The sequence below is a fragment of the Pristis pectinata genome, chromosome 5 (genome assembly GCF_009764475.1).
Source record: "Pristis pectinata isolate sPriPec2 chromosome 5, sPriPec2.1.pri, whole genome shotgun sequence".
Classification (NCBI taxonomy): Eukaryota; Metazoa; Chordata; class Chondrichthyes; order Rhinopristiformes; family Pristidae; genus Pristis; species Pristis pectinata.
Window position 1 is genome coordinate 40,932,975 of NC_067409.1, and position 14,086 is coordinate 40,947,060.

Genomic DNA, 14,086 nt, shown 5'->3' on the forward strand with positions numbered 1-14,086 from the left:
GCAGACATTGTGGGTCCAAAAACATTTGGGCCCATCGGGGTCACCTATGTAGCAGCTAGCTACGCTACTATAAAATAAAGACAGCGTCGGTTGCTTGGAGTCAAAAGTCAATTGCTCGACAGGGGCGCGGTGCGCCTTTTATTCTCGAACTCCTCCCGCGCTGATGTCACGCACGGGTCACCTGACCTTCCCGCGCGTGGGCTTTCCTAGCCCAATGATGGAGAAGGAGGAGGGACCCGTGCCATCTTGGGTCGGGGCCTCCAATGATGCTCGCAATCTCAGGAGCCAGTTCGATACCGGTAAGGTGAGTCGCCACAGTACAATATTTTATCCTTTGAGCCATAAATCAAATAGAAATGACCCTGTCAATTCTATTACCATTCATTGTACATATTCATAGCTGTTAAATAAAAAGAAAGTCAAATGGGAAGAAAGAGATAAGGAACTTTCTTGGAGTTGCTCCTTCTTCACTACCATAACTTCACCAGAGTTCCATTGGAAATCCTATTTACATGCATAAAAGGACTTTCTACTACATTTCATATATTCATAGCTTTAAAATTAAATTCAGAGCTTCAAAATAAAGGGAACCTTAAATGTGAACAAAGAGACAAGGAACATTCTTAAAGTTCCTTCTTCACCACCATAACTTCAACAGAGCTCCACTGGAAATCCTAATTACATGCATAAAAGGACTTCCTGCTACATTTCCAGTGAAGTTATTATGGTACAACTATAAGAAAATTCCCAGCCAACTTCTCTCTTACCTTGGGGGGGCTCATTCGTAAACTTAATAGATGACTGTAGTAAATTGATGGGAAACTTTGGATGGACTTCTGTTGTAATCCAGGTTCTAAATCCATCGTGCATCGTCTCTGTTGTGGTAAGGGTATCTAAAAGTTCATCCATGAAATTCAAGCCCAAGTGGCAGTTCTGTAAAAGAAGCCAGCCACCATCCTGCATGCTCTGAGTCAACAAACGTCTTGCATGAACTTCCTGACCTTGGCCCATCGATATGGCTCGACAAGGGACGTTCTAAAGGAAAATTTTAAAAAGCAAATCTATTTGTACCTGCAGCTAAATAAAGATAGTTCACTCAGCATTCAATTATTTCCATGCAGTTTGAACTCTAAGTTAACTACCAATCACTTAATTTGTCCAACATTAGAAGTTAACAAAATTTAGTCTTATACTGAAAATTGTTTGACTTTAACTTGCAAAATCATGCATTAAGTTAAACTATAGAAATATACTTGTCATTTAAAATGTAACATATTTCAAAATAGCTTTGTACTGTATCTTCCCATCTTTGTATCTTCACTGTCTTCTGTAATTTATGTATAACTTATATTCTGTGTAGCCTGTGCTGCTGCTGCAAGCAGGTTTTTCATTGTACCTGTACCTCACCATACTCATGAACTATAAGGCTATTGAACAGTCCCCTAGTATGATAAGATGGACTCCTGACTTCAGAATCTACATTGTTATGGTCTGCCTGCACTGCACTTTCTCTGTAACTGCACCACTTTGTCTGCAATCTGTTATTGTTTTCCCTCATACTAACTCGATGCACTGATGTGATGAAATGATCTGTATGGATGGCATGCAAAACAAAGTTTTTCACTGTACCTCTGTACATGTGACAATAATAAACCAATTTATCAATTTAGATAAGATAAGATATCTTCATTAGTTACATGTACATCGAAACACACAGTGAAATATATCTTTTGCGTAGTGTGTTCTGAGGGCAGCCCGCAAGTGTTGCCACGCTTCTGGCGCTAATATAGCATGCCCACAACTTCCTAACCTGCACACCTTTGGAATGTGGGAGGAAACCAGAGAAACTGGAGGAAACCCACACAGACACGGGGAGAACGTACAAACTCCTTGCAGACAGTGGCCAGAATTGAACCTGGGTCGCTGGCGCTGTAATAGCGTTACGCTAACCACTACACTACCGTGCCTGCCCATTTACATGACAATAAACTCAACTTGACTTGACCTGACATTAAATTTGTTTTTGCTCACTACAACTTTAAGATCTCATTTTTAACTACTGGCACCTGCATCTGTTATACAGATGGTTAGTTTGTGTGGCAGCTTTAATGCAGTTTCAACACTGTTTTAACAGGATATAGATGTAGAGTGTAGAACACAAAACTACCACAGTTCTATAGAGCATGACACTATATTGTCAATTTCATTAAAACAGCAACAAAACAAAAGGACCAGTCGGGCCAAAGGGCCTGTTTTTGTGCTGCATGACTCTATGAATCTAAATGGGTCCATTTGCAGGCAGTAATTTATTAGCATATTTAAAGTTCTTGTATATGGATGCACAATGGGGGTAATGTTACATAACTTGGGTGTTTTGCCAGCGGGTTCGAAATTCAAATGGGTTGTTCCTTTTGTTTCAACTAATTGTTAAATTTTCACTTGCTTCCTATTACAATCGGCTGTTGTAATCCACTGCAATATTATGGCCACTGCATTTTGCCATAGCTTTCTATCACAATTAAAATATTCTGATTAATTTCATTGAATTTCCACAGTTGGTCTCCAATCGTGTTTGACTGGATCCATAATCCATTTGCAACACCTATAGGTAGAGCTGATGCCCAACACTCCTGATGGTCACCCTGCTGCCAATTCTCACAAATCCTCCAGCCTCTACAACTCTCTCTGCAAGTCTTTCATCATATTTATACTTCCTCAAATATAACAGGGGTTTATGAAAAGTGAGAAACTGTTGACGCTGGAAAGACAAAAGGAAATAGAGAATACTGGAAATACTCAGTAGATCAGGCCGTATCTGTGAGAGAAACAGTTAACATTTCGGTTGATAACTTTACAACACCACTAACCGGTTCTGATACAAACTGAAAAGGCTGGTTATTTGAAGTTATTGAATTCTGTACTAGGATCTGAGGGCTGTAATATGTCTGGTTGAAAATTGAGATTCTTTTCCTCAGGCTTCTATTAGGTTTTGTTGGAAAAATAGCTAATTCCAATAAAGTGTCAGCAACCTGAAATATTAACCCTGATCCTCTCTCCACAAATACTGCTTGACCTGTTGAGTATTTCCAGCATTTTCACTGAGTTATAGTGTCAGAGTCATACAATCACAGAGTACAGAAAAAGTCTCTTCAGACCACTGAGTCATCTGCACTAAACCCCTTTATTCTCCTCACATTCCATCATCTCCCTAAAGATTCTAGCGTTACCAACACATTAACAGCAATATACTGTGGCAAATTAACCTACAAACCCCATGCTTTTGGATATGGGAGGAAACCAGGTGCCCAGGGGAAATCTACACGGTCACAGTGAGAGTGTATAAATTCAGTACAAGCAACATCTCAAAAGAGCTGGTCATTGACTTCAGGAATGGGGGCGATGTACATGCACCTGTCTACATCAATGGTGATGAGGTCGAGACGGTTGAGAGCTTCAAGTTCCTAGGAGTGAACATCACCAATAGCCTGTCCTGGTCCAACCACGTAGATGCCACAGCTAAGAAAGCTCACCAGCGCCTCTACTTCCTCAGGAGGCTAAAGAAATTTGGCATGTCCCCTTTGACACTCATCAATTTTTATCAATGCACCATAGAAAGCGTCCTATCTGAATGCATCATGGTTTGGTATGGCAACTGCTCTGCCCAGGACCATGAGACATTGCAGAGAGTTGTGGACACAGCCCAGCACATCACGGAAACCTGTCTCCCCTCCATGGACTCTGTCTATACCTCTCGCTGTCTTGATGAAGTAGCCAGCATAATCAAAGACCCCACCCACCCGGGTCATTCTCTCTTCTCTCCTCTCCCATCAGAAAGAAGATACAGGAGCCTGAGGGCACATACCACCAGGCTTAAGGAGAGCTTCTATCCCACGGTGTTAAGACTATTGAACGGTTCCCTTATACAATAGGATGGACTCTTGAACTCACAATCTACCTTGTTTGACCTTGCACCTTATTGTCTACCTGCAATACATTCCCTTGTAGCTGTGACACTTTACTCTGTATTCTGTTATTGTTTTTACCCTGTACTACCTCAATGCACTCTGTACCACCTCAATGTACTGTGTAATGAATTGATCTGTACAAACGGTATGCAAGACAAGTTTTTCACTGTAGCTTGGTACAAGTGACAATAATAAACCAATACCAATGCCAATCAGCAGTCAGGATTAAACCCAGATTGCTGGAGAGGTGAGGCAGCAGCTGTACTAGCTATGCCATCGTGCTGTCCTGATTTTATTTCAGATTTCTGTCCCCTAGAGTATTATGCTGATCCAGTTTAAATCTCTGTTTTCTTCTCCCCATTCCCAAAAAGTTTTAGATCTGATCATTCATATAGTGAACTCACTTTTGTGTGTCAATGTAAAATTAAGAAAATTAGCACAGTGACATTGCAGAATTAAACAATAAATAGGCCTCACTCAGTCTCCTTCACTTTTTAATGTACCTTGGTCTTGGCCAAACGCTCAATATTTTCAGTAGGATCAGAGCCCATGGAAAGGAAGCAAACCAAAGGTATTCGATTATCACCTTCTGCCCACATTGCTTCCATATCTAGAATAACCCCTTCTGCGTATTTTGTTCCAAGCGACTCAGCAATATAATGACGTGCCTAGAAAAAGAAAGATCATTGAGAAATATGGATGCTATCAAATATACCAGAAAATGTTGCAAGCTTCCTGGCTGTTGGAAAAAAATCTCTACAAAAATTATACAACAACATTAGAAAACATTCGGAACAAAAGAATCATGTAAACCAATTAATTACAATCAAAAATCAGCAATGTAAAACTGATTTATTGCACTGAAATAAACAAAGACAATGACTAAGTAATCCAAAATTGATCAATTGATCAAAAACAAAACATTTAGTACATGGTCATAATTTGAAATCTTAAATATCTCCATGTTTTCTTATTGTAATTTGTATTGCAAAGCATAAAACATAATGCCCTGCTTTAGTGAAATATCAATTCAGAGTTACTTTAGCAATAGACATTTACAAATAAAAACAAGTTCAATTGGTTTCACACTCATTCTTACCAGTGAGTGGTTGTTGTATCCATAGCAACTCATTCATTCGCTCTGAATACCCTTTGGTGTTTTAGAGCTGAGTACAAATTTCAAAAAACTCATGAATGCGGCACAACTGACCTTTGAAATCCTATGCAAAACACTAAGAATAATATCTAAATAAAATGTGAACAGCATCACCTCACTATTATCATGGCCTGATGATATGAGCATATGCCCTACCAAGACATTCTGGTCATGACTGAACATAGACTAATGATGACAAACGTACTTTAGTAATAACTTGCCCAGTATGAGATGCTCTACAAGCAAGTCACTGCTGCAAAACATTAAATACATGTGTTTGTTTTTCCTCTAGAAAGCCTTTGACAACATTACAGTATTAGTTATATTCAAAGTTATTTTGAATTCAGAGAATTGATAATAGTTGAAAACAGCGGTCATGTAAATATTCTTAAGTTGAGTTGGAGATGAAATTCTGATGTTGGGTCCACTAGTAATAGATTCAGAAACAATACAAACACATTACAGTACATCTGTAGGTAATGAACAGACTTTGCAGTCATTGATGAAGGAGGGTCAGCTACTGTTGCAGTCATGAGAGTCTTTGTAGACTTTGGATATTGATTTGGCTGCTATGAGGACAATCCAGGTTGTCACTCTTTATGGAGGATCTGTGGGATATGCAAAAATGACAGAAAGGGCAAGCTGATCACCCAGTCAAACTAAAGAATCCTCACTGAGACATGCAGATAAATTAGACCTCCAAAACCAATTTAAATTTGACTGCATGTGACTCATGACTTAAATATTCAGGGTCAGATAGGTTGCTTGTTAAGGATTCACTATTTTAATGTTTTCATTTTTTAGGATGTGGGCATCGTTGACAAGGTTAATATTTGTTGCCCTGAGAAGGAGGTGCTGAGCCATTTTCTTGAACTGTTCTGGTCTTCTTGTAAGTATATTCCCACAATTCTGTGGGCAAGTTTATCCATGATTTAGTTCTAATTATAATGAAGGAACAAGGATATAGTCCAAATTAAGATGCTGTGAAACTTGGAGGGAAACCTGCAGGTGCCTGTTGCCCATGTGTTCTTAGTGGTAGAGGTCATGGGCTTGGGAGGTGCTGTCAGAAAAGTCTAGGCAAGTAATTACAGTGAATTCAAGGCAAGCCGGCTTTGAAGAAGTTTTCTTCCGCTCCTGTCAATTTTGTGGATGGTGCAGTGGTGGAGGGCATGAATGTGGGATCCTTTGTCTTGGATGTTACTAAGCTTTTTGTGTGTTGTTGTAGCTGCACTCATCCAGGAAAATGGAGAGTATAACATCCTGCTCCTGAATTGTGCCTATTAGATGCTGAAAAGGCTTTGGGATGTCAAGAGGTAAGTCATTCACTACAGAATACTCAGCCTCTGACCTGCTCTTGAAGTCACATTATTTATGGTCTGGTCAAATTCAGTTTCTGACCAATGGTTACAATCCCCAGGATGTTGATGGACTCAGTAATGGTAATGGCATTCAATATCACCAAGAAATTCTCTTGGTACTTTCATCACCACTTGCTACTTATCAGCCCATGCTTGCATGTTGTCTAGGTCTTGCTACATGCAAATATGGACTATTTCATTTGTTGAAGAGTTGCAAATGGAAAGTCTCTGGAACAGCGAACTACCTTGGGCCACAGCTTTCAGACTTCTGTCGAACTGTGCATGTACATGTTCAGGAAATTGCTATTTGATTTACTCCAAAAGAACAGTGAGTACTGTAACTTCACCACTACTCACACAGATAAAAATTAAAGTAGGAAGGTCAATTTATTCTCCAAGGGCATGGGAAAATACGAAATGAAGAAAACGCAGAAGAGACGAATGAACAGATAATGAAATTTAATATAAACAAATGGAAAATACCAAAGAAGAAGAAAAGGTGGCAACAAATTTAGTCTGGGAATTGTGTTGAACAGCTAAAGCTGAAAATGAAAAAATACAATGCAGAAGATTTGATACCACTGAACAGTACTGGACAACAAAGTAAACAGACTTCTGAAATGTACAAGCAAAACCTTAGAGGAAGCCGTAATCAAACTGTATAATGTCTGGCCAGATGACATCTCAAGTATTGTATCCAGTCTTTATCAGTGAAGCACAGAAGCATTAAAGCACCAAAGGTTGTTCAGAGAAATGTCGAATAGTTTTCAGTCTTGAAGTTACAGATAGGTTATCTTAGAATTACACTTTTAATAATTTTTACAGTCTTGCATGGTGAAAACAGAAGAAGAAAATTTACTTTAACGGGGATTATATAACAGATGAACAGAATTTCAAACTAATGAAAAACAAACTGAGGGTTGACATCAGTTTTTATACAAAATGTGATCAATATGTGAAATTGAGTTTGGAGAGAATAACAAAAACCAAAATCATTTAAGAACCCTTTTGATACCACAAAAAGGATAGTTGTTATGCTTTTTTCCAGATGAAGAGGATAGAATGGTTTTGTTTAACTATTCTGTAGCTTCTAATATTGTGGCTGTGCACAGATGTTCTTGAGGAAACCGTTTGAACTTTAACAGAACAATTTATGATAATTGCAGTCTCACTCATGTAATAAGTATTGTATTGAACCATTTAATATACATGCAGCACTTAGATATTTATAAGTATGCAAACTATAAATAGAGATTGAAGAAATTTACCTGAGCAATAGTACGATCTGGGCACCAGCTCCGAATAAGTAGTAATTTGCGGAATGTGTCCAAAGTAGTGTCATATCCATCAGGAAGAGGTGATTCCTCAGGAGCTTCTTCATCAAACCAAGCCTTCCAAGCTTTATCATTTTTAGTCACTTGTGCAAGTAGTTGAGTAAATGGGTACGATTGAGAGAGCTGTACAAGATTTAGCCAGGTCATGTCAATAATCCACTTCTTTGGTTTGGGCTCCACAGAATTGAGGTCTAACGAAGCCCCACCTGGACAAGTAAAATAATATTTATTTGATTATTACTGTTAAACTAGGTAACATAGGTAGTGTAAGATTTCATTACAAACTTTCAAACTTAATACAACATGGTTAACATTCAGAATATACTATTTAGCATTCTATGCCTTCACAATATGGTACTGTTTAGCACCAGTTCAAAATGCTAATTTTAAATCTGAGATTGATAGGTTTTGATTAATCAGGGGTAGGAAAAATGGGTACACAAAGTTTAATCACAGATCAGCCATGATCTCACTGAACAATGGATAGGCTCAACAAACAATCTGATGGAGGAATTCAAGTGGGTTGAGCAGCATCTATGGGGGGGAAAGGAATTGTCAATGTTTCAGGTCCTGATGCAGGGTTTTGAGTTCCTCCAACAGATTGCTTTTTGCTCCAGATTCCAGCATTTACAGTCTCTTGTGTCTCCTATGTATAGGCTCAATTGGCTAAGTAGCCTACTCCTTTTCCTGTTTCTAGGTTTGAGAAGGCTGTGTGAGAGGTTTGTGCAAGAAGAGAAAAGTGCAGTGTATTCCCTTTACTGCTCTCTTCAAATCATTAAAATGGCTTCAACATTGCATTCACCTTGCATTCAGCATTGCATTCACCATGAGCAGCACCTTATCATCTTTCATCACTTGTGTGACTAGTTGAGTAAATGGGTATGAGTGAGAGAGCTGTACCAGATTTGGCCAGGTCATGTTAATAGTCCATTTCTTTGGTGGGGCTCTATAGGACTAAGGTCTAAGAAAGCCCGAGGAGAAAAAATGCAAATGAGTGAAGTTTAGAAGATCTGGGTGTTCTTGTGCACAAATCACAAAAAGATACCAGGAAGGTGCAGCAAGTAGTTGTGAAGGCAAATGTTAGCCTTTATTGCAAAGAGGCTGGAGTTTAGAAATAAGGATGTATTGTTAAAAATGTACAGGATGTTGGTGAAGAAGAGGTGAAGCTTGGGACAGGTTGTCAACTCCAGGCCCTGATTATTTTCATATTCTTTTAAGCTACTTGGTCAGGAAACTCAGAAGTGATATGACAATGTAGTGGCTAGGTTAAAAAGCCACTGTCAAATGTATTTCATTGCTTCCATACATACACCCACGACACAGGGAAATTAAAATAGAATCCGAAGAAATGCATTAAGTAACAATAATGGGGCAGTACAATGGCACAGCTAGTAGAGCTGCTGCCTCACAGTTCCAGTACAAACGTAGTAAGATTCAAGGATCTCATTGCTATTAAGCTGGCTGAAATTGCTTAACTAATATTTCAATTGTTTTCCACATTTAGCAACAAAGATCAACTGAACAGCTTCTTTTAGCCTTTCAGGACATAAAGAACATTTTACTTCACCACTACCTCACAGTGAAGGAGGCAACATTACCAATTTCATTACCAATTCTATTATGTCTGATAGAATCTAAAATGATGATTTGTAACTAATATGAGCTGAAACAGTATTAGCGTATGCAGAATATATAAAGCCGTCACCATGATACCACTCCAAAAATGATGTATAGCAGAACAATATAGTTTCAAATCATAGAAAGGCTTCCTTAAACTTGGTGGAAAATTACTTGAAAATGTTAATCAATGAAAAATTTGTATTGAGAATTCAAAATGCAGAAGCCCTTATGTTAGTCATTTTACAGTGATGATAAGGTATGGGCTTTATAACTTTGTGGCACCGCAAAGTATAAACAGCCCATTATGCATCACAGTCATAAAATATTATAGCCAATAACCATAAGTGCAATAGAAGTAAAACGGTTCATCAGCTTCCACTAAATCGCTCCATGTAGGCCATTAACACATTCTATGGCCTTAGTTCTGACTATTGCTTGTTAATGAGTGATTAATGGGAAAGAGCTCAGGACATAAAGTTCAAGGCTATCTGAATTTATTGGATATTTGCTGCAACAAAAGAAACTTGCAAATGCTTTGCAAAAGGATTGATTCTACTTAGATATCTGTATGTTGATTAAAACATTATATGGAGCAGTCCACATTCAATGAAATAGATTTTATAATTTATATTTATTGATTCCTACAAGTCATTGTTGTATTATCTTAAAGATAAAATGCATCCTCTATATTAACACATAATCTCCAATACACAGATTGCAGCGGTTTCATAAAGTATCTACTTTCTTCTAAAGGCCATATAGGGAAGGATAATAAATGCCAACTGTGTAACCAACACCCAACTCCCAAGAACAAATCCTCGAATTATATTCATCTTGTCCCCATTCATCATTTTATATTTTATTATTCAGAGATCAAACCGGTGCTCAGTAGCAAGACTGCTGGCAGCACTCCATTATTGGAGGCATTGTTATAGCCAATGACTGGCCACTCAAGTCAGGGACCTCAGTACAACAGGCAAGTTATGCCCATCTGCAAAGACCTGACTCCCACAGACTCTTCAGTGGCACAACATCTTACCTGCTCCAGAAGCTTCAGGCACAACAACCCTTTGATTGATTCTATTGCTGTTCCTTTCTAAAAAGAACCAATTTACAAAAAGTAGCTGCCTGGGAGTCCAGAACATGATACTTGCCTGAACATCCAAGAGGCCAGATTGCCTCTTCTTACCCAGAGATAAGGGGACAGAAGGGCCAATTCTAAACAAAGTCATCAGCCAGATTCCCTAAATGATTTACACACAAAATATGAAAATAGTGTCTTTCCCTTCACCAAACTGCTCTCAGTTGGTGGTGCCAAGAAAATCAAACACGGATTCCAAAGAGAAATTGAATAGGCACCTGAGACAGAATAATCCGCAGGGCTATGCAGAAAAAAAACAGGAAAATTGGGACTGACAGCATTGCTCTATTAGAGGCCTGCATTGACTGAAGGGCTGAATGGACTTCTGTTGTGCAGGTTGGTAGGTTAATTGGACACTGTAAATTGCCCAAAGTATGTAGGTGAGTGGTAGAATCTCGAAGAAATTGATGGGAATGTGGGGAGAATAAAATGAGGTTAGTGCAGGATTAGTGAAGATGGATGTTTGAGGGCACTCTAGGGTCAGTAATGACATGTTGGGACAATGGGACTGTTTCCGTGCTGTACAACTCTATGACTCCAATAATTCTATGATCTTATTTCATTCAATAAATTGCATTCTGGTGAAACATCTAAAAAAGGGCAAACTTCTTATATTTACAATACTGATAAGCATTTAATTATCAAGAATAAATCCAAAAATAGTTAAGGCCCACTTTTCTTTATTACCATTTTTTCATGCTATTATCAGTCAAGATAAAATTAAAATACATTATGTGACTTGAAACTCATAGTTAAGCAAATGTGTGCATGACTCTTCACTCTACATCTGTATAATGTTCTACATATCTTCAGGGGCAGTGTGTAAAGTTAACATATTAATCTAACAGCTCATTTAATTCTTTTAGAGGTGATATTTAAAGCTGACAATTTTCTTTAATTTGATCTGTGAATAAAGTTAATCCTTTAATTAAAATGCTTCATTCTATAGACCCTTGCAGGATGAATGAATGCCATTGTACTGGATCTCAAAAAGACAGAATAGCTTACCAAGCATTTTCAGCAACATTTCCAAAACCATCTGACAGCAAACCGCCGATTCAATAACTCAGCACTTCCCCATGCATTCGACCATAATGTCAGTAATGATAACATATTATTCCTCACTTATTTATTAATGAGAGCTGGACCACATGAATTTAATATATTAGGTTTGTTGTCAAATGTGTTTAATATATTTATTCTGACTGTCACAGTGCTTTGTGTCCTGAACAAAGCAAAGCACTGACTACCATTGACTTCCTAATCCAGAGTTAAATATCTTAATGGCATAATAATATAAATAATTTTAAAGGATCAGCAGTTAAAACAACTGTTTTATAAACAGTTTTTTTTCTGATGCAGCTCTCCCTGGTTATCCATTTTGATGCTTTACACATAGTTAATTCCAATATTTAGCTTTGTGTACAATCAATCACACTGCTTTGCTATTTTTACATTTTGTAGAAATGCTAAATGCTACATTAATGCTGACTGCAAAATAAATACGAATATTAACATCTGGACAGTGTAGTTTGCCATTAAGCACCATGATGAAACAAGTAGTTAAGAAACCATCTGGTAATTTGATCCATCACTAAGGGGAATGTCACAGCAGTAGTCAGAGATGAAATTACTGAAAGATGCTTTATGGTTGGAGCTAAGAAATAAGAAGGGGATGATCACATTGTTGGGATTGTACAAAAGGCCCCCAAATAGTCAACAGGAGTTAGAAGAACAAATATGCAGGAAGACTGTTCAGAGTTGTAAGAATAATAGGCTAGGGGATTTTAACTTTCCTAACAGAGACTGGGACTGCCATACTGTTAAGGGCTTAGATGGGGTGGAATTTATTAAGTGCATTCAGGAAGCTTTCCTTGGGCAATACATAGAGGGTCCTACTAGGGAGAAGGCAAAGCTCGACCTACTCTTGGGTAATAGGGCAGGGCAAGTGACTGCGGTGACAGTGGGGGAGCACCATGGTACCAGTGACTATAGTTCTATTAGTTTTAAGATAGTTATAGAAATGGACAGAACTGGTCCACAGGTTGAGGTTCTAAATTGGGGCAAAGGTGAATTTTGATGATATAAGACATGGGCTTGAAAAGGTCGATTGGAGCAGGTTGTGGGCAAAGGGACCACAGATAAGTGAGAGGCTTTTAAAGATGAGATAGTGAGAGTTTAAGGTCTGAATGTTCCTGTTAGAGTGAAGGGCAAGGCTGGTAGGAGTAGGGAACCCTGGGTGATGAGGAATATTAAGGCCCTGGCCAAGTAAAAGAAAGAGGCATAGGTCAGGTACAGGCAGCTGGGATCAAGTCAATCCCTGGAGGAATATAAAGGATTCAGGAGTGCAGTCAAGAAGGAAATCAGGAGGGCAAAAAGGGGGCATGAGATAGCTTTGGCAGAGAAGATTGGAAATCCAAAGAGATGTAAGTATATTAAGGGGGAAAGAGTAACTAGAGAGAGAATAGGGCCCCTCAAAGACCAAAGGGGACATCTTTGTGTGGAGCCACAGGAGATGGGGAAGATCAATGAATATTTCTCCTCTGTTTTTACTGTGGAGAAAGACATAAAGACTTTGGAGCTAGGAAAAGTAAATCGGGAGGTCTTTGGGATAGTCCGCATTGCAGTAGAGGAGGTGCTGGATGTCTTAAAAGGTACGAAGGTAGATAAATCTCCAGGGCCTGACCAGGTATATCCAAGAACACTGTGGGAGATGAGAGAAGAAGTTGCAGGAGCCCTGGCTGAAATACTTGCATCATCATTAGCCAAGGGTGAGGTTCCAGTAGACTGGATGGTAGCAAATGTTGTGTCTTTTATTTAAGAAGGGCGGCAAAGAAAAATCTGGGAACTATAGGGCAGTAAGTCTAACATCTGTGATAGGTAAGTTACTGGAGAGGATTCTGAGGGATAAGATATACGTACATTTGGAAAGACTGGGGTTGATTAAGGGTAGTCAGCACGGCATTTTTCATGGGAGATCATGTCTTATTGGTATTGGTTTATTATTGTCACTTGTATCGAGGTACAGTGAAAAACTTGTCTTGCATACCGATCATACAGGTCAATTCATTACACAGTGCAGTTACATTGGGTTAGTACAGAGTGCTTTGAGGTAGTACAGGTAAAAACAATAACAGGGTAAAGTGTCACAGCTACAGAGAAAGTGCAGTGCAATAAGGTGCAAGGTCACAACAAGGTAGATCGTGAGGTCAGAGTCAGAGTCAGAGTCCGAGTCCATCTCATCCTATAAGGGAACTGTTCAATAGTCTTATCACAGTGGGGTAGAAGCTGTCCTCAAGTCTGGTGGTACGTGCCCTCAGGCTCCTGTATCTTCTACCCAATGGAAGAGGAGAGGAGAGAATGACCCGGGTGGGTGGGGTCTTATGAACTTGATTGAGTTTTTTGATGAGGTGACCAAGAAAGTTGATGAGGGCAGGACGGTAGACGTGGTTTATATGGACTTCGCTAAGGCCTTTGATAAGGTTCCACAATGGTAGGCTGCTCTGGAAGGT

The 14,086-nt window shown here is 38.9% G+C and overlaps 1 protein-coding gene across 1 annotated transcript in view; it reads right to left on the minus strand.

Annotated features, from left to right (window-relative positions):
• dnah5l (dynein, axonemal, heavy chain 5 like) overlaps positions 1-14,086 on the minus strand; it is a 233,743-nt gene that overhangs the window by 57,267 nt on the left and 162,390 nt on the right. Inside the window, exons 63-65 of the mRNA XM_052015789.1 lie at positions 7,748-8,019; positions 4,469-4,633; positions 768-1,035 (exon numbers count right to left, since the gene is read on the minus strand). Coding sequence (XP_051871749.1) covers positions 768-1,035; positions 4,469-4,633; positions 7,748-8,019 — 705 coding nt within the window. The remainder of the gene's footprint in view (positions 1-767; positions 1,036-4,468; positions 4,634-7,747; positions 8,020-14,086) is intronic.